At 36.8% G+C, this 18867-nt stretch overlaps 1 protein-coding gene across 1 annotated transcript in view; it reads left to right on the forward strand.

The window, feature by feature from the left end:
• The window catches only part of Smp_125330 (putative dead box ATP-dependent RNA helicase), a 73524-nt gene that overhangs the window by 25995 nt on the left and 28662 nt on the right, over nt 1–18867 (forward strand). The window contains exons 15-18 of the mRNA XM_018794323.1: nt 11531–11856; nt 13908–14034; nt 15503–15874; nt 17842–17949. Of these exons, the coding sequence (XP_018648747.1) occupies nt 11531–11856; nt 13908–14034; nt 15503–15874; nt 17842–17949 (933 nt within the window). The remainder of the gene's footprint in view (nt 1–11530; nt 11857–13907; nt 14035–15502; nt 15875–17841; nt 17950–18867) is intronic.

Raw genomic sequence — 18867 nt, forward strand, 5'->3', positions numbered from 1 at the left:
AAGACGGGAAACTATGAAGTAGCGGTCAGTAGGTTACTTAGTTTGAAGCGTAGGTTATTGAAGGATAGCAACCTACACTCCAGATATGCCAGAAGTATTGAAAGTAATTTTGCTAAAGGTTATGCACGAAAGGTCCCTGAAATACAGTTGAGGTCAGATTATCTCCCTCGTTGGTATTTACCTCACCATGCGGTGATAAATCCGAAAAAACAGAGAAACTGAGAGTGGTGCTGGATTGTGCTGCAAAATGTGCTGGGGTTTCGCTAAATGATATGATTTATCAAGGACCTGACACGACTGCAGAACTAGTTTGTATATTATTGCGTTTTCGCAAGGAAGCAATTGCCATCTGTGCAGACGTTGAAGAGATGTTCATGCAAGTTAAGGTCCCTGAATCTGATCAAGGAGCTTTAAGATTTCTATGGTGGCAGGAGGCAGACATGTCAAAAGAACCATCCGAGTTTCAAATGACAGCCCATCCATTTGGAGCAACGTCATCGCCGTTCTGTGCGAACTTTGCCTTGAACAAGACTGCTCAAACATTCTCTGATGGATATGATAGTTATGTCGTAGAGGCGGTTAGGAACAACTTCTATGTGGATGATTGCTTGGTATCCTTTTCCACTTGTGATCAAGCAAAGAACTTTGTTAAGCAAGTAAGTGAATTATTGTGTAAAGGTGGTTTTACATTAGAGAAATGGATAACCAATTCGGAAGAAGTTAGGACCGTTTTGCCTGAGGTATGCAAGGAAGCGCCTTTGATGGAAATGTCAAAGAGTTGTAATGTCATTCATCGAACCTTAGGTGTACAATGGGATTGTAAAAAGGATGTTTCCAAGTTTTACTTCGACGCATCGGAAAGGCCGTTGACAAGAAGAGGCATTTTATCTGTGGCATCTTCTGTCTTTGATCCTTTGGGCCTAATTTCTCCAGTCTGTCTCACGGTCAAACTTCTACTGCAAAGGTTATGTAAGTCCCAAATAGGCTGGGATCAATGAGTCTTATATATCGATTTGGCTAAACTGTGTGAACTTTATGCGACAGATAGGTCACGTTATAATACCTCGAGGGATGAAGAACAAATTAGACGAACCTGACGCACGGGTGGAATTGCATTTGTTTAGTGATGCCTACGAGATTGATTGTGGAGCAGTAGCTAATGCACGAGTCATTTATTTGAACGAACCGGCGTATTGTATTTTGCTGTACAGCAAGTCCAGGGTAGCACCTATAAAACCAGTCACTATACCGAGGCTTGAGATGGCAGCAGCAGTTTTTAGCGTAAGACTGAATGAAGTTCTACAAAGAAGCTTACCCAATTTCTTCTGTGAAGTGAATTTTCATACTGATTCCATGATAGTGTTGTATTACATTAAAAATACAGGAAACCGATATAGTACGTATATAGCTAATCGTCTCGCTATTTTACACCAGTACACAAAAGTTGAGCAATGAACTTTTGTCAAATCTTCGGAGAATCCAGCTGATTGGACGTCGAGAGGTATACAAAAATTGGCCGATCTTGAATTGTGGAATAAATGCTCCACTTTACTGCGTGCCGATTACGGTAAAGCTTTTGCCGACTGTACACAAACCATTCCTGGCAATATTGAGTTCAGAAAAACTACTGTGGTTAATTGGAGTAGAGTGAATTATGACAAGTTTCCTGTTATTTCTTATTACCCAGACTGGTCAAAATTAGTTAGGGCAGTAGCTTGGCTAAGAAGATTCCGATTAGTTACTCGTTATAACAATGTGTGCAGGACGAGTAGGCGTACTGTTGTAAGTCCTACCCGTTCTTTTAGTGTGGGATATGCGATTAGGTGAACCATGGCAAAAAGGGCATCAGAATAGCGTGTGCAGTATGGAGGGATTTCAGGGGCCGGTGTTAGATCCATTTTGAAAGTGAGAATCCCTCCATGCATATATTTGTGATTTCTTCCTTGTGGTTTCTTTATTTGTATATATTGTTAATTTTTTTGATGCTAGTTAAGAATGTAACGTTTAATTTTCTTGGTTTTCTTATCGTTTTTACTGAGTCTCTATGTTCCTTACTGAACTGTATTTAGTTTGTTTTAATTGTTATTATTCTGGCGGCAGCCATATTGACTGCTCGCTCTTTGATTGTGCGGTTTGATTTTGACTGGGATCGTGCATTTTTGGTTGTAATTTGGAGCACTTTCCCAGAAATTGAAACACTTTGTGTTATAGAACAGCCGCTCAAACGGAATCTTACTTGATCTATCCAGAAAGGATAGAATAACACTCACCTTTTGGTGTTTTCGGTAATTTTCATATATTTCTTACCACTTTGCTATTCATTGTAATTTAGATTGAATATTTTGGTATCAATTGTTGGTTGAATAACTGGGTGGTAATATTTGTTTACGTAAATTTGTACATTTGTATATATGATGAAATTTAGAACCGTTATTACCCCCAAAACACCTTGTTCTGATTTCAATTGGGGGGGGGTGTGCTTCTCTACTGAATGCTACGTATATGTTTATTATGTAAATACATTGTAACTTCTCACAATAAACATACATTCCTCCTGCCTATTGTCTTGTTTTACGCTATTTCTGGAATTTTTTCACATTTCAAAATGGTTTATTATCAAACAATTGGTAACCATACTCAGTTGCTTCAACCTCTGTTTGTCTGTCTGCATCAGAGTATATGACATTATTTATTTGCACACACAGATTAAAAGTGAAACTGATAGGTGTCTGATACGGAGAAGTAAAAAATCAAATAGGTCTGTGAACTAATGTATTGTTCGTTTGGGTTGTATAAGAATTGATATATAGCTTGATAAAATAGGTAGATAGATAGCTTAATTCATTATAACCAACTTTGTTAACAGAAATAAGAAACTCCCCATGTTGCTCCAATTACTGATTCTCACTTAATTTATAGTCTTATTCCTCTTGTTCTTCATTGTAATCTCTTACATAATCTCTTTATTTGTTTCTACTTGTTCTCTATTGTTTTAAAATCTACAGACTTGATAGTATTTTGCATTGTGTGTTAAGTTTCGCCTTGTTGTCCATGATTATCTGGTCTTGAGTTAATTACTTAGTTGTAAATCTACTAATTAAACGATGAAGTTATTCCCAACGTTTTTCTTGCCCTTCGCGAGACCTGAGGTTTCTGGATCTGATTCTCAGTGAGGTCGTAAATGGACACTATTGTAGTGCCTCAAACTAAAAACTAACTACTGTCCAATGCTTTCTATCTTTGTCTATTTATCCAACTAATTTCCGTCCGTGTTGTAAAACTATGCAATTCAACAATTTTCAAAAACTTATAGCCTAGTGATAATCATGCGATTACTAGTGCCTAGTTTCATGAGGTTAATCTCAAAGTTCCAGTGAAAGCCCGTTATCGATAGAGTTTAACCATACTGAGTATGTGAGACAGTCGCATACAAAAGAGAATAGGTGATGGTTGTGTAAATTCGCAAATCGTATACTTATTAGAATTGTAATATAGTCAGTTCTGTTCACCAATTGACTTGACTAAGTGAATGGTTATAGTAAATGAAGAATTATGAGTTGTAAGAACTGTGTTACTTCTCTGGCTATATAACAGATTTCTTTTAGAAGTATTTCTGAACTATCCCTTAATGTGCGTAGACAGTAATATCGTCAGCATTATTTTTAATTTAATAGATATTTTATCTTTGATATTTGTAGATCAAGGAAAATTGATTGAAAGCTTCTCTTGATATAGTCGACATGCCACAAAGAGACAGGTTGAAAGAAATTGGAATCTGCTTTCTTACCCGCCAACATCTTTCTGTATATGTTCATTAACTATCAAATATACTTGCCTTTTGTAAATAAAAAAAATACTTGTGCCATACATTGAATGCTAACAAAGAGATTTTAGTTTATATTTTTGTATTTTTTATTGTTAACCTTTTTATACTCTACGTTTATTCACATTTTGCCTAGGATCAGAGATTAGTGCTTTTCTGATTAGAAGTAGAAGTAACACCATTAGTGATACACGTATCAGTATCCTTAGTTTGGCCGATATTAAAGAAGGTAGATGAAACAAATGAAATGATAAGGGTTGGAACGAAAAATTTGTTCCACAGACGTCAGATAAATCAACGTAGTACTATTGAACTGACCTCATAGGAGAAGGAGAAGCATCTCAAAGAAACCGCACCGGCAGGTCTGGATAGTACTATCCGTCAAAACCAATAATGTCAGCGTCAATGATGAATATATGTAGGGTTACTTTTTCTAGGGAGTTATTTATTTCTTCATGAAAATATGGTTAGCAACTCAAGAGTCACAATACATGGTGAAAGTATAAATAGTATTTGTAGCTCCAGCAAACGAATGTGTTACTGCAGCCAAAGTAGTTGTAATGCTATTATTATCATTAGCTTTATTCAATATTGTATTTTTGGTACAATATAGAATTCTCAGCTCAAAATATTTCAACAAGATTCCTTTTCTTACTTCTTGGTCGATCCTAACGACAAATATTGAGTGGTCGCCAGAAATTATCAGTCTAGTCAATCGAAATAATGTACATTCTTTTCACTGCATATTGCCAACAAATACGATATCCCTGATTGCGCCTTTGTAACTTGCTCAACAGAAATCTGTGCACTACAAAAACGCACCTGAATAGGCTTTGCGATTAATAGCCATAGTGATGTATTAAAACAAACAATATTCAATAACTTGTTGAAATATCTAGTTAGCAAGGACAGTGTTATATCCCTGGTGAATTATGAATGGTAAATCTGAGGTCTATTTATGGACAAATGTAATATGCCTATTTCCTATAGTATAGTTGTTAAGTAACTGCCCTGATCGTATTCGTGTTCCTCTTATCATAACCTTTATTTTGACCTTTGAACTATTATTATTGATTACTTTCCCACTATCTACAGCCACATTGGCCAATTATTGTACAAATGTTATTTTTCTATTTTTTGGTATAATTTGGTCTGTTTGGTTAGTATATAAACCCAGTATGCTTGTGAATAATGATTCATATTGCCGAGGCTGTCATTAGTGTTCTGGAATTAACTGGCTGGGCTAGGCAGAAAGCAGGGCCGATACGCACTCAAGGCTGCTCGTACAATTTTATGTATCATTGGACGTTTATGTATTAAGAGGCCAGACGTAACAGACAGGTAGTCCAGATTTTTAAGCAGGCCGCTTTTATGGATGACCAAGGATCTGTAAATCCGAAGCAAGGAGTCTCTAGACTTAAAGGGACACTAAGTGAATATTAGTGAATTTCTCATGTTACTGATCACCAAGAGTTGTGAGACTGGTAGTTAAATAAGTACGAAATCGTACACGAAATAAAATAGAAGAAAGTAAGACAAGCAATAAGTGATGTATTTACTGGGTGGACAAGCTTTGATCGGCTAAGTAACAAGATCAGGTATCCAACCACGATGAATATGAGTCTATTCAAATTAGAGATATTATGTTTATCCAAAGTGATAACGATCTTCATGGTGTCAAGATGTATTTTCTTTACTACTACTAGGGTGTATTTGCCAACATAGTATTTTGAAAGAGTTATCGATTTTGGACACACACAACAATTCTCCGCACGAGGCTGACAAATAGTTCCGAATTTTACCTGTGAAAACAATTATACTGTAAAGGGAAAAGTGTAGCTGTGCTTCTGAAAGTAAGTGTTCTGAAACACCGACCTACCTCCTGCAACAAAAAAGGACAAGGATGGATAACTAAATTCTATCAGAAAGTATTTTTGTGGATATTTTAGTAATTTTAAACTTGAAATCATGAGTCAATTGAAGCTAGACCACCATGGAAAACCTGGAAGCACAGGACGGCTTGCGAGACCGATAGGTCCCGGGTGCGAATTTCGTGAGGCGGGATCGTGGATGTGTAGTGACCTACTTTTATGACGAGAACGCGATTGCTATAATGGAAACAATTATTATTATAACCAATTTGCCAGTGATTTATACAAGAACTTTCGTCCAAATTAGAGAGAATAGTTTCACAGTATTTGAGCGCCGAGTGATTGTTTTACTGTACTTGCTTGATTAACTGTACTGAAAACATCTTTTTCTTCCGTTGCCTGTGACCTTGCACGAACTCGAGTACGCTCGACAGTTCCGCTCGTAAATTTTGGCACGTCTCGGTATTCCTTCGATACCATGAGGTCGTCAACAAATATATCTTGCCTGGACCATTAACCGACTTCTGGTTTTCGGCCGACCGAGGGATCCAATTAGATACCTGGCACGTAATATTCCTGTAGTAGTGATCATAGTCAATCGCGGATCGACGCTATCTACAGATGCGCACTGCCGAGGAGTCCTATCTTAGGACTAAAAGGCCGTCTGGTGCTTTCAGGTTTTCCATTGCGGTCTAGCTTCAATTGACTCATGATTTCAACTATAAAACTAATTCTTGTTGATAACCAGCAACAATATTGGAAGAACTGATTATCTGTTTAGAAAAGTTCCTCTTCATCAAAGGGATGTCTCTTTTTTGGTCTAGTAAGGATTTGAATGACTTAAAAAGCCACAGTTAACTATTAAGTTGGTTAAAATACAAAACGAAAAGTAACCTACCAAGTGTATAGCTCAGGATAGATTCCTTAGGTCAGAAATGGTAATTTTGTCGCGTAAAAATACAACGTTTTGTAAGCGTACCTAGTTTTATAGTAAATGGATCTTCACTGTTCAGAGACTGCAGAGATGAATATATTTTATTGCTTTTCCCTACCTCCGAAAAGCCTTATGTCCTGTTCAGTTATTCATGGTAGGAATTTGTTTGATGTACATGGCTCTAATTGTGGTATAACCGGTGACGTAACGAAACTAAACATATCTTTAGATATAGATCATACTTCCTCATGTGATGAACTAGTGTTTAATAACCAGTCTATTGTTGCACTGGTTAACGAAAGATTCCGTTGTTTCTCCGGCCCTAAGATTACCTTGTGAAGTTAGGATTCGACATTTTCTTTTGACCTTTTATCTATTCTTAGCATTTTTTTGACATAAACTTCTGAAGATTTATCTGGTAAGATGCCACGAATAAATGCTCTGATCGTTTCCAAAGCATGTGAATGTCTAACTTTTGGATGAAAGTTTTTTAATTCTGGCGTGTCATTTACAATAATATTCTATGAGATCAGGTTTTTTCCAGCCACGCTAGGGTTAACTTCAGTCTTGTTTTGGAACTTTGGTGGTGTGTTCTGTGATACAGAATCGGAGTCTACAAAAGACTTACCAATCAAACTGGTGCTGTTTTTTGCTTTTAACGTTCTCTCCTTTATCTTCACATGGCAATTCATTTGACGTCACTCAGTAAAGCCATATTGCAACTATCGTAAACGGTGACGGTTTTATCCGGGTCGTCAAGTAGTACTTCAACTCGTGGCTAAAAATGTTCAGTGTCATTTCACTCTCTGCTTGTTTCAAACGAGATTTTCACTTTTTGTGCTTGCAGTCGAGTGTTCGACTCATCATATAGCAACACTTACTACACTGACATATTCTTTACTGTCTATACTTATGTTACCGGTGCAGCCACCATAAACCTTCTCGCAGATCAGAGCCAGAAGGCTAATTAACTCCCTAGTCAGCGATTTTGCATTCGAATTGCAAAACATACAAACCCAAAAGTAGTTGGGCTTCGGGTATCATTTGTAAGTGGTGGGACTTAAACGGGTACATAACTTGTGGAGCTACTTTTTACACTCATCACATTGAGTCTTTTTCGTCCACAGGGAAAAATAATTTGACTGTTCACATTTATAAGTGTAGCTGGTGACCGTTAACAGACTAAACAGGTAGAAAAAATGGACAAAAACACAATATAATCAGTAGTGTGTGAACCAACTAAAAGGGCACCACAAGACGAAAATTTCAAAACTTAACCGAAATAAACCAAGTTGAAGTAGACCAAGTATGTTATGGATACAATGAGTACACAAAAGCAAGGTTGATTCACAACAAATACGAAACCATTGCTGTTTTTTTAGAACACCTGCGTTTGTTTTTAATTGTATGAGGGGGCAGTGTATTTGTGATTGACAACGTGTATCTCATGCAACAAGACAGTTAAGCTGTAACGAAAGGGCTGGAGCTAAATTAAGACAATAATTACGTAAACAATAATGATGGTTGTGCAAATAAAGTGGAATTTTGAAAAAAATAATGACATAGCTACCTACAACGAAACTGTGTGTTAACCATCTACATAAGCCCCTTTAGAACCTAGTTAAAAGTCTCAGGAACCTAGATAAAAGTCTCAGGAATCAAGTTCTAGATTCTGTCAGGTAAAGTTGAGGTTCTTGAGAATCAGTAACTGACTAAGCCGATGCAGTCGAAATTCCAAGGTCGTCGTGACCCTTGTCAAGGTTCGGTCAAGTGGCATTTTCGAATATCATAATTCACGCCCAATTTACTAATTGCTGTCATTTGATTTTATTATTCAATGTTATTGTACCCAATTTTCTTGCTGAGTCTCCAGAACAATTTTAATCTTGTTCTTTCTTCCAGATTATTTCGTAAATTGTTCTTCACACTCCTCTAGCGTACACCGTACAGTCAGACAAGCCGCAAACTTACCAACGTCAAAGCATTGAATTCTTATGGCTAGTGAAGTATCGTCTTTGAGGTTGGAGTTGCTCAGTGCCAAGTCCAAACTGGTTAATTATCTACAAAATCATAATTTCCGGCCAGTGCAGAGAGAGTTTCTAGAGTTAGTGTCCGAATTCGAAATATTAAAACTAAAGGCTCAAGATATATATGGGGTATCAAGAGAAAAGGTTTGTTTATACTGCTTATATGAAACAATATATTCATTGTAATCTTCAATTTCTTATATAATGATATCGCTAGTGCGGAACATACGGATTCAATACACGGGTACAAAGCATTTAATTTCAAACTGTCCTCATAAGAATCTGATAATTCTTAGGTTCCACAAAGTTTTAAGAGGAACATTTTATTGTTCATTGTTTTGAAGTCTGCTAAATGTCTTGATGACCAGTCGTTTTCCCACAAAAGTTACGTCCGCAAATAAGTGGATCTTGTTTCTTAGTTTTTGACCTTAAGTTCCTACGATACATTGCCTTGAAGAATGTGCCTCTTCTTCTAGTCTTAGGTATTACTGAGAGTACCTAAGAAGTGCTTTCTGCGTCTTCGTTGTTCCGAATCTTTGTTAATACGTGTAATCACAAGCAAGATGATCTTTAGCTTAGGTCCATATTTGGAAAATGCATACAAATGTCCTCTATTCTAGCTCGCGAAATCCTTATCGGTACTAAGGGTATTTTCTTAAGGTCATTATGCTTCGTTTCATTAGCCTCTTAGACTAGAGGTACTCTATACTATTCGTGATATTTACTGGTTATCATGAAGGCGGATACATAAATAAACTCTGCAGCTGTGCCTTGTAATTAGAAAAATTACATTGTAGAGAGATTAGAATCGGCTTGTATTTTATTAATGTGAACTATTGTGTATTGAAAAATGGTTGATATTTTTGTAACAAGTTTTGAATCGTGGAAATAATTTTATACAACACGTGACAATTTACCTCTGTGATTGTGTTTTTATTTATATAAACAAATACTGGCACAAGGAGACACCAAATATATATGCTCCACACAAGCTATTCGATTTGTATGAGGGCTGGAACACTTCCTGATGACCAAAAATAGGTTCATACACTATTTGTTCCATCAGGATCCTCGAGCACATGTGCACCGTTGGTTTGGAATCATGGTTTTCCAATTCCCATAGGTGGATCGTCGACATCCACCAACCCGGTTAAAGCGCCAGACATTTACTTTTTGTTTTCTCAATTTTGTAAAAAAAACACCCCCATTAAGAGAAGGCATTGAGTAGGACTTTCCTGACAGGCTATATATACGTGCCCATGTGAGAGCATTTGGGGTGGAACAGCAGGTTCTCCCCACTCTCGGCAGCACCGGATTGTTATTGTCAAGCGAGCACCTGCTGAGACTTGTTATTTGAAGGACTCATCTTTATAAACCTGGTTATCTAAACTCCGGGGCTCTCCACATTAAAGCATTAGTTTGGTGGTCAAGGCGTTCGACTTTCAGCCACTAAGTCGAATGTTGGAACCCTGTTTCACCTACCCCAGTTCGGGCAATCGAGTAATACATCATCTCTCATACTTGGAATGTGGCTCACACTTAATGAATTTATTTGTCTTCTATACTTTTAATCTCTTTACAGTAAAAAATTACTCACTTCAGTTCGCATCATGGACTATTTTTCATATTGAAAATTCCTTCGACTCGGTAGTATTTTTTGCTTCGAAGTAGCTAGCTGGAAAAGGTTAACCAAAGTATTGAGATAATACATTACTGAAGTATTCCACCAGATTTTTTTCGACACCATTCTTTTTAATTTTAAAGCTTGGTTTTTTTTGTTTGCACAGGTGCATAACCATGCTGGTGTTTTATCAGTTATTCATACATTTGGATGTCGTTTATATTCTAGTGCCCTGGTACGGCCGAGAGTGGGGAGAGTCTGCTCTCCCTCTCGAAATGCTCTCATATGGCCACGCGAATATATAGCCTCTGCCAGGGAAGTCCTACTCACTGCCTTCTCGTGGCGGGGGTGTTGTTCACAAAAGTGAGAGGACGAAAAGCGAATGTCCGGCGCTTTAACCGGGTTGGTGGATGTGGAGGATCCACCTAGGGGAGTTGGAAAACCCTGATTTCAAACCAATGGTGCACATGGGCTCCAGGATCCTGAAGGAACGAATGGCGTATGAACCAACTGTTGGTCACCGGCTACCATGGGACTGCATCTCCTTACGATGCTCCACTGCCTTGTGGATCAGACCTTTAGGTCAAAGGCTCCGAGTGTGGCCCCCTAAGAAAACCACCTGCTTCAGTCTGGGCACCTGGACAGTATCACAGCCCTCACACAAATCGAATGAGATTTATGAGGCGCATATTTATCCGGTGCTTTTTTGTACCAATATTTATGTGTTTAAATAAAATAAATAAAATATATTCTAGTGGACCGGTGGCTCAACGGTTAACGTGTTTGACGTTGAGCCACTAAAGTGCAGATCCGAATTTCACTCCACCCTTATCGGTTTGGGTAACTGGAGAGTTCCAGTAACCAGCATACATAATGTGTAGCTCAAAGCCAAATGCGTGTATCTATACTTGGTAATTCAGTTAGTAATAATATCTTTCGTTTAAGAAAGTTAGTTGGATCTGTTTGCGGTATTTACCAGTTATGATCAGAGCTGAATCGCCAGCTTCTTCCGGAAAATAATACTAGCATACAAAATATTTTCATGTTTATTTAGGAAAATTAGTCTGCATCGTGTAAATGGAACCAGAAATTTGAGTTTCACAGACTGACGTACTTAATTTCCTTGCTAATATATTACTCAAGTCCCAGTTATTTCTGTGCGCTTTCATAATAGACAACTGTAGGAGCTCTCTTATCTTTACCTCTAGCTTTTAACTCTACATTTTTACTGTATATGGAACATTTTTTCTTTAGGTTATACCTCAATTAAAGTCTGTTCATTTCGATCTAAATGAGGGAGACAATCGAGTATCCTCAGTGTCTAATATGCACCAAAATGCAGTATCGCAACTCCAAGAACTTTTGGATATGCATGACAATTGTTCCTATCTCTTAGAGTTGCACCAGGCCATAAATAGCTTCGAGTCTTCAGTCAATCAACTGTTATACCAATGTTCACGTCGTTCGATCGTTGATGAGAAAAAGAAATGGGAAGATACAGTTGAAAAATCTCTTGAAGGCTCAATGATTGACTTGGAACTCAGTGATAAATGTGTGGACATAGATGAAGAAACCTATCGGTTAGTAATCATTCTTATACATTTAATGTATTTCGTCCCTTAAAAAACATATCTTCTATATTCAGACCATAACGGTGTTTGTACTAACAGAACAAATTGCAATTCCCAATGAAAAGCCTCTGTTTCTTTAGTAAATCTATGGAATACCGATTTTTTTTATACAAGCTGCAGAAATAAACATGAAAGTGCAAACCCGGAACAAAAATAATCTCATGAACCAATGTTCACTTTCTTAGTATTTTAGTCTTGAGATATCCCATTTTCATCTATAGTTTAATGCAATAGTTTACTACTGTCAAAATTCAGGTCTACGCTATTACTTCTATTCACTATTGAGATGTTTGACCAGAAAATTTTGTAGCTGTATAGGCTTTTAATTGTTTTCTGCACAGTTAAATCTGTTTCAGAAATAAACAAAAACTTCTAAACCAAACTGAGAAATTATTTAAACGACGTTTAACTCTCATGCTTAGTTATGTTACTCAAAATGTTTTATTTTTGAAGCTAAACATTTTTCTCACAACCTTACGAGTCATCGAAGTTCCATGTAATATTTCAAATCTTTAAAACCAGTTTAGTATTAACTCTGATTAGCAAGTATGTTTCGGAATACAAAACCGTATAAACCTACAATTTTATTGATATAACGAATCGATTTAAGTTAAATATCCACCAAAAAACCTGATTTCCAACAACATATCTGGATAACATGGTATACATTCTGTAGACATTATGCAACTTGCATATCTAGCATTAAACGATACGGGAAATATTTTAATATTTCTTGTAAGTCCATTTAAACTATCTACGGTAGTATCTGACATAATGAGGTCTCTGTGTCAGCCATAAGCAACGTAAAAACCTTTGAATGATGTTAATCAGTTCAAGTTGTTACACATCATCTGCACAGTGAGATAAAATCATCAAGTTGACAAAAGCAGTAGTATTAATGGTAATAAAACAGATGTAGTGGCAAATATGATTCAAGAGGAAATATTTCGCAAAATGAAAGATATAAAATAATTTTAGAATTCAGGATTAAAAGAAGGACAAACAGTGAATAAATCTGTCCCATGGTTACCAATTCTAAACTATATTTTCCAAAGTTTTCAATGATCGATCACGTTAGTCTACACCAGTTAGTCTACATCTAGTAATCTATCTCAGATGAACAATCGAAAACTTCATAGTCAGTCAGTCACAACGTAGAACTTCGTACGTACGTACATCAGTTCGAGTTGCCATACCCCATTAACACAGAGATGAAGTTGTCGATTCAAATCCCATTGTAGTAGAAGTAGTAAGAGTATAAGCATTAATGTTAAAGATTAGGGTTTGAAGATGTTGTTCATGGAGTATAATCCAGTGAAATAAATTTGGAAAGAGAAAAAGATAGAGACATGAAGAGTTCAGAGGATTAGAATTTGGTAGAACACAAAGTGTGTATGCACCTTCGCCATAGCAAACGATTTTGAGCCATGTCATTCAAGGTCTCTAACTATCGGTTGCTACCATCTCGCGAATCCCAACCAGGTAGTATACACCTACCAATATGGCTCAGTCCACTTGTCAGTGACTTCATGGATTTGTGCCACGTTTTGGTCTGGCGGCCCCTAGCTTTCTTCCAACCTACTCCTACACCATAAAACATTGCACGTCGGGGCAGTCGGTGGTTGGGCATACGTAACATGTGTCCCAGCCATCTCAACTGATGAAGATTCACTACTTCATCAATCGATTTGCCATCCTTACTTAGTACCTGTTTCGTAACAACTGAATTACTTACCCAGTGGTCCCAGGATATACTAGCAATGTTTCGAAGACACCTATGATCGAATACTAGTAGCCTACGAATATCCTCTACTGTTATCGGCTTTGTTGAAAACTTCATAGATTAATGCTTTTTTAAAAAAAAGTTATTTAACACTTAATCTATACCAGATGTCAAACAGATTCAATATTTTAATATATCTATTACATCATTTCATTGTGTATATTTACATATATGTTACTATTTTTAATTTATCTTTTTGTTCTTTCATCTTACCTAGTTTATGTGTTGATACTGTGATAACAACACTTGAAGAATCTGAACATTTATTTGCTAAACATAAAAAGTTTAGTAAAGATGTAGTACTTGTCTTTCAAAGTTTCCAACAAACATTTACACATTCCAAGGTATTATGGTTGTTTTTGTTGTTTTGGTTTTCCAACTCAGTATTATTGTCGACCATTTTGTCATGATGTATATTTCATGATATTAGGCTACACATAGATCTATTATTTGTATTAGTGATGGTAAATGCATAAAAAGCCATAACTACCATAGAGTTTTTATCGATGTGGTTGGTGGACACGGCGAGTCCACCTAGAGGAGTTGGAAAACCCTCATTACAAACCAATGGTGCACATGGGCTCCAGTATCCTGAGGAAAAAAATAGCGTATGAATCAATCGTTGGTCACCGACTACCATGGGACTGCATCTCCTCACGATGCTCCACTGCCTTGTGGATCAGACCTTTAGGTCAAAGGCTCCGGGTGTGGTCCCCTAAGAAAAACACTTGCTTCAGTTTGGTCTACTAGACAGTATCACATCCCTCACACAAATCGAATGAGATTTGTGAGGCGCATATGTATCTGGTGCTTCCTTGTACCAATATTTATGTGTTTAAATAATAATATAATAATTTTTTCGATGTTCAAACTGTTCTTTCTCATTACTGGTACAGTGTAGGATTAGGTTGGAAAAAAGCCAAATGTTCAAATCAAAACATGACATGAGTCCATGAATTTATTGACTGTTGGACTGATCCATATTAATAAGTGCAGATTGTATAGTTTAGGGTTTGCATGATTTTCAGAATTAATAATTAGAGAATAAATTTGAGTTATATGGCTTAGAGTAGTTTGCAATAATCCGTATCCATTCAAACTACTGGGGATGTTCAATCCCTGAAATACATCTTTTGAAAAAAGAAACAGTATTGATGAAAATGAATTTCTGTTACATTAAATTATTTAGTGTGAACTCTGCCCATGGACTTTCAATACAGTTTTTTCTGATTTCCATTTAATGACAAATACTCAAGTTCATTACTTCTACTCATTGTAATTGATACATGGTCGATTAAATTGTATCTTCGGATTGATATACTAAGTTCATCATCAAAAGGTTTCAATCAGTAAACTGGTCTTTTTAATCTAGTTAGTCGGGCGGGGAAACAGTCTCGTTCACTGTATTGATGTCCAAGTTGCGGAATTTTAGCATAGCATATGAATACATCACACCCTTTTCCATCCCTTAGGTACTAAGTTTCATAATTATGTCACTAAAAACCATTTTTTCTTACTCCACAGACCCTTATTTTCTTCATGAATCGTGTCTGAAATCCACAATCTTTTTTATTACCGCTAATAATACTGCTAATTATACTACTTTTTCGTCAAACTAATTGAAGCTTGTTTAACAGCAAACTTCTCTGGTTCGGTTTTATTGAAACCACAGAGTTACAGATACTGTTTGCTAAAGCATACTGAAGCTATTCTTTTTGCACCCCAGTTTTTTGAAGAATAATTCACCATATTGTTACTGTGTAAATTCTACAGTTTTCAGACTTTGTATATTTCATTGTGTGTTATTTTCAGAATCGTCTTACTCAACATGTTGACGATCTTTGGCGTCGATGGATCATCCTAGAAGTTCCTTCAAAGCATCAGAATGTATCTCCAAAGTTTAATGTTAATAATATATATCCTCCTATTCGTGGACAACTTCAGTCGAATGATTTTTTCAGTTTTTTATTTGATGCTTGTATACCATCACCTTCTAATATGTGTAAATCTTTAAGACAGCCGAGTTATGCATCCAATTCCGTTTTTTATGAAGTTTCTGATCATGATGTGCCGACCACTCAAACATACGAGGAATCCACTATTTTAGCTAGTCTCAAAATATTGGCTAAACCTGGATTGGTTTCTCAGTTGTTACGTATTATTGAAGCTTTAAAAGAGTCTAAGGTTAGTGAACTATATTTTTTCCATGTAGTTATTGATGGTATGGGGGGATCGTATCGGTCTCAGTTAACTATTAGGCTAAACTATGTGATGGAACTTCAAACTTTCTTCTCTTCACTATTGATCGCTTTCGTGACATGTGACGAAGATATTTCGATATCGCCTGGCAATTTAACCGTTACAAAAATAATTGGTAAGGCTATAATTCACTCACGAACAAATGAAATTAAAGATAGCAAGTCTTGGATTTTGGCTCAAAATTCGTTTATCCAAATGGTTGAATAGCATTTTGGCATTATAGTTGATGTCATTTTGTAATGAAAACCTTAACTTCTAATTCTGCATCTTAATCTTAATTCCTCACACTAATTTATGACCCTCTTTTTACTCTAGTAAGTCGAATTTTCTCAAGGTCATTTTAGATCACTCGAAATTCGTCCATAAATTGTAGTTCCACTAGTAGTGGTGAACAGCGAAAGCAGTTAACAACAGGTTAGTGATTCACTTTCAAAACAGGGAACTGATACAGTGAGAAGTGGCGGATAAATGGTTTTGATACCTTTTAGTTAATATTCACCTGCCCACGATTAACTAGTAGTCTAGATAGGGGAAAATCAACATTAGGTTTACATTTCTTAGCTGAGTTGTAGGAACGATAATTACTCACACATGTTACTCCTCGTGAAGCACAAGGCATCGACGAGTAATCGCCAAACTACTATTCATTCTTTTAATGCTTGCCTCCAGTTCCCGACTCATTATGTTCCTAGTTCTATCTTTTGTATTTTTCCCATGACGACTCAAAGTTAAGACTTGCCTTGCAATGCAGTTTGATAATTTCCGTAAAATATATCCTCTCCAGCGTTTATTTATTTATTTAAACATAAAAACGTCGGTACAACGAAGCACGAAATATATATGTGCTACATAAATTATTCGATTTGTGTGGGGGCTTGGATACTTTGCGGGCGTCCAAACCGAAGCAGGTGGTTTTCTTGGTGGGCCATATTTCGAGCCTTTGATCTAGATGTCTAATCCACAAGGCAGTAGAGCAGCGTTATGAGATGCAGTCTCATAGTAGTGAGTGATCAACAATAAGTTCAGACACTGTTTGTTCCATTAGGATCCTAGATCCCATGTTCACCATTGGTTTTGAATCAAGGTTTTCCAACTCCTCCAGGTGGATCCTCGATATTCCACGAACCCGGTTAAAGCTCTAGACATTCTTTTTTCATCCTCTCACTTTCGTAAGCAACACCCACACTGTGAGGAGACAGTGAGTAAAACTTCCATGGCACAGGTTATATACGCGTGGCCATGTGAGAGCATTTGTGGAGAGCTGACATTCTTCATTCTCGACCGTACCAAGGCATTTGAAGGATACTCCAGCGTCCTTTCAATACAAAGATCAAGACAGTTGTATTGTACGAAGTTGAAACTTCAAAAAGGTATATGTATTTATAAACAGTTGTCTGTTCAAGATACTCCAGACCCGTTAGTAACATTTAATTGTATAGTACATAACTGTCACATTTGTTAGTTACATGTTTGTTAGCAGCGGGTTTGATAAAGGTTGTCTTTGAGATTTAGTGTAGATTGTGAATAGACAGGTATTTCATATTTGTCAGATATTCACCGTACTATTTAACTCATATATTCTAAAGCTGACAACACCTGGAAAACGAGACCGTAGTGTAGTCTAAAGAAGATTCTGTCTCTCTCTTTCTCTCTCCGTAGAATAAGTAGATTAGATTGAAACATCATAGTGAATAATTCCTATCGTCAAGATCGTTACCATAGAATGCTATTAGATTTTATAAAGAAATTTCTCCTTTGTCTAGCTACTGCATACATTCCGTACGTAACATTTATTTGTTTGATGGTATCAGTAATGATTAATGTACATATCTTATCATTAGAAGGCTTAAATTTTCTCTATATTCAACATTCTTCTTTATGATTCTCTACAGAGTCGTATACTTGAATTGGCTAATCAAATTTGGACTTATATATTTAAACCTTGGCTTAAAAAGATACCATGTGTGTCGGGACCAGATGTTGGCTGGGGAAAATTGAAGGTTAGTTTTTATTTTATGGTTGTTTAACTTTCTCTAATTGATGCTATCTATTTAATCGAGATAACTTTTACTCGTTCTTTCCATAAAGTTTTGTTTTAATAATACTGAAGTTATATGTTTTATCAGTCAGTCAGTCAGCTACAACGTAGAACCAGGCACATATATGTATCGGTCCAAGTTGCCATACCTGTTTTATGGTCAACAATACAAAAGAAATCATTTATAATCCCAAGCCTTTGACATAAAGGTCTGATCTACAAGGCAGTGGAGCATCATGAGAAGATGCAGTCCCATGGTAGCCGGTGACCAACGATTGATTCATACTCCATTTGTTCCCTCAGGATACTGGAGCCCATGTACATCATTAGTTTGGAATCAGGGTATTCTAACTCCCCTAGGTGAACTTTCCGTGTCCACCAACCCGGTTACTGCTCTTGCCGGACATTCGCTTTTCGTCCTCTCAATTTCGTAAACAACACCCCTGCTACGAGAATAGGACATAAATATTGGTACAAATGGGCACCAAAATAAATATGTGCTACACAATAAGAAAATGAGATTATGGAGAGATAGGGGAACGGAAGCGTGTATATTGGGTAAAAACAACAACAAATAAATGAGATTAGTGAATAACTTTTAAGCAATATAAACAGAGTTGATTGGTGGTTAGTAGTGGAATCTAGGACGCGCATTTCATTCTTCTTGGGACTCTTCAGTCTAGTATACCTGGGATATCCTACAGTCGATGTCAACTTCAGAACTGAAACCCAGTACTGTTCGCTTCAAACGTCAATGGGAAGATTCAGACAACCAATACAAAATGAATTAAAACTTCACATCATCGTACAAGCCAGTGGCTATCTGGACTCAGTAGCTAAGTGGATCACGTAGAGGCGTTTGAAGTGAAAGGTACTGGAT

The sequence above is a fragment of the Schistosoma mansoni genome, chromosome 1 (assembly GCF_000237925.1).
Source record: "Schistosoma mansoni strain Puerto Rico chromosome 1, complete genome".
In the NCBI taxonomy this organism is placed as follows: domain Eukaryota; kingdom Metazoa; phylum Platyhelminthes; class Trematoda; order Strigeidida; family Schistosomatidae; genus Schistosoma; species Schistosoma mansoni.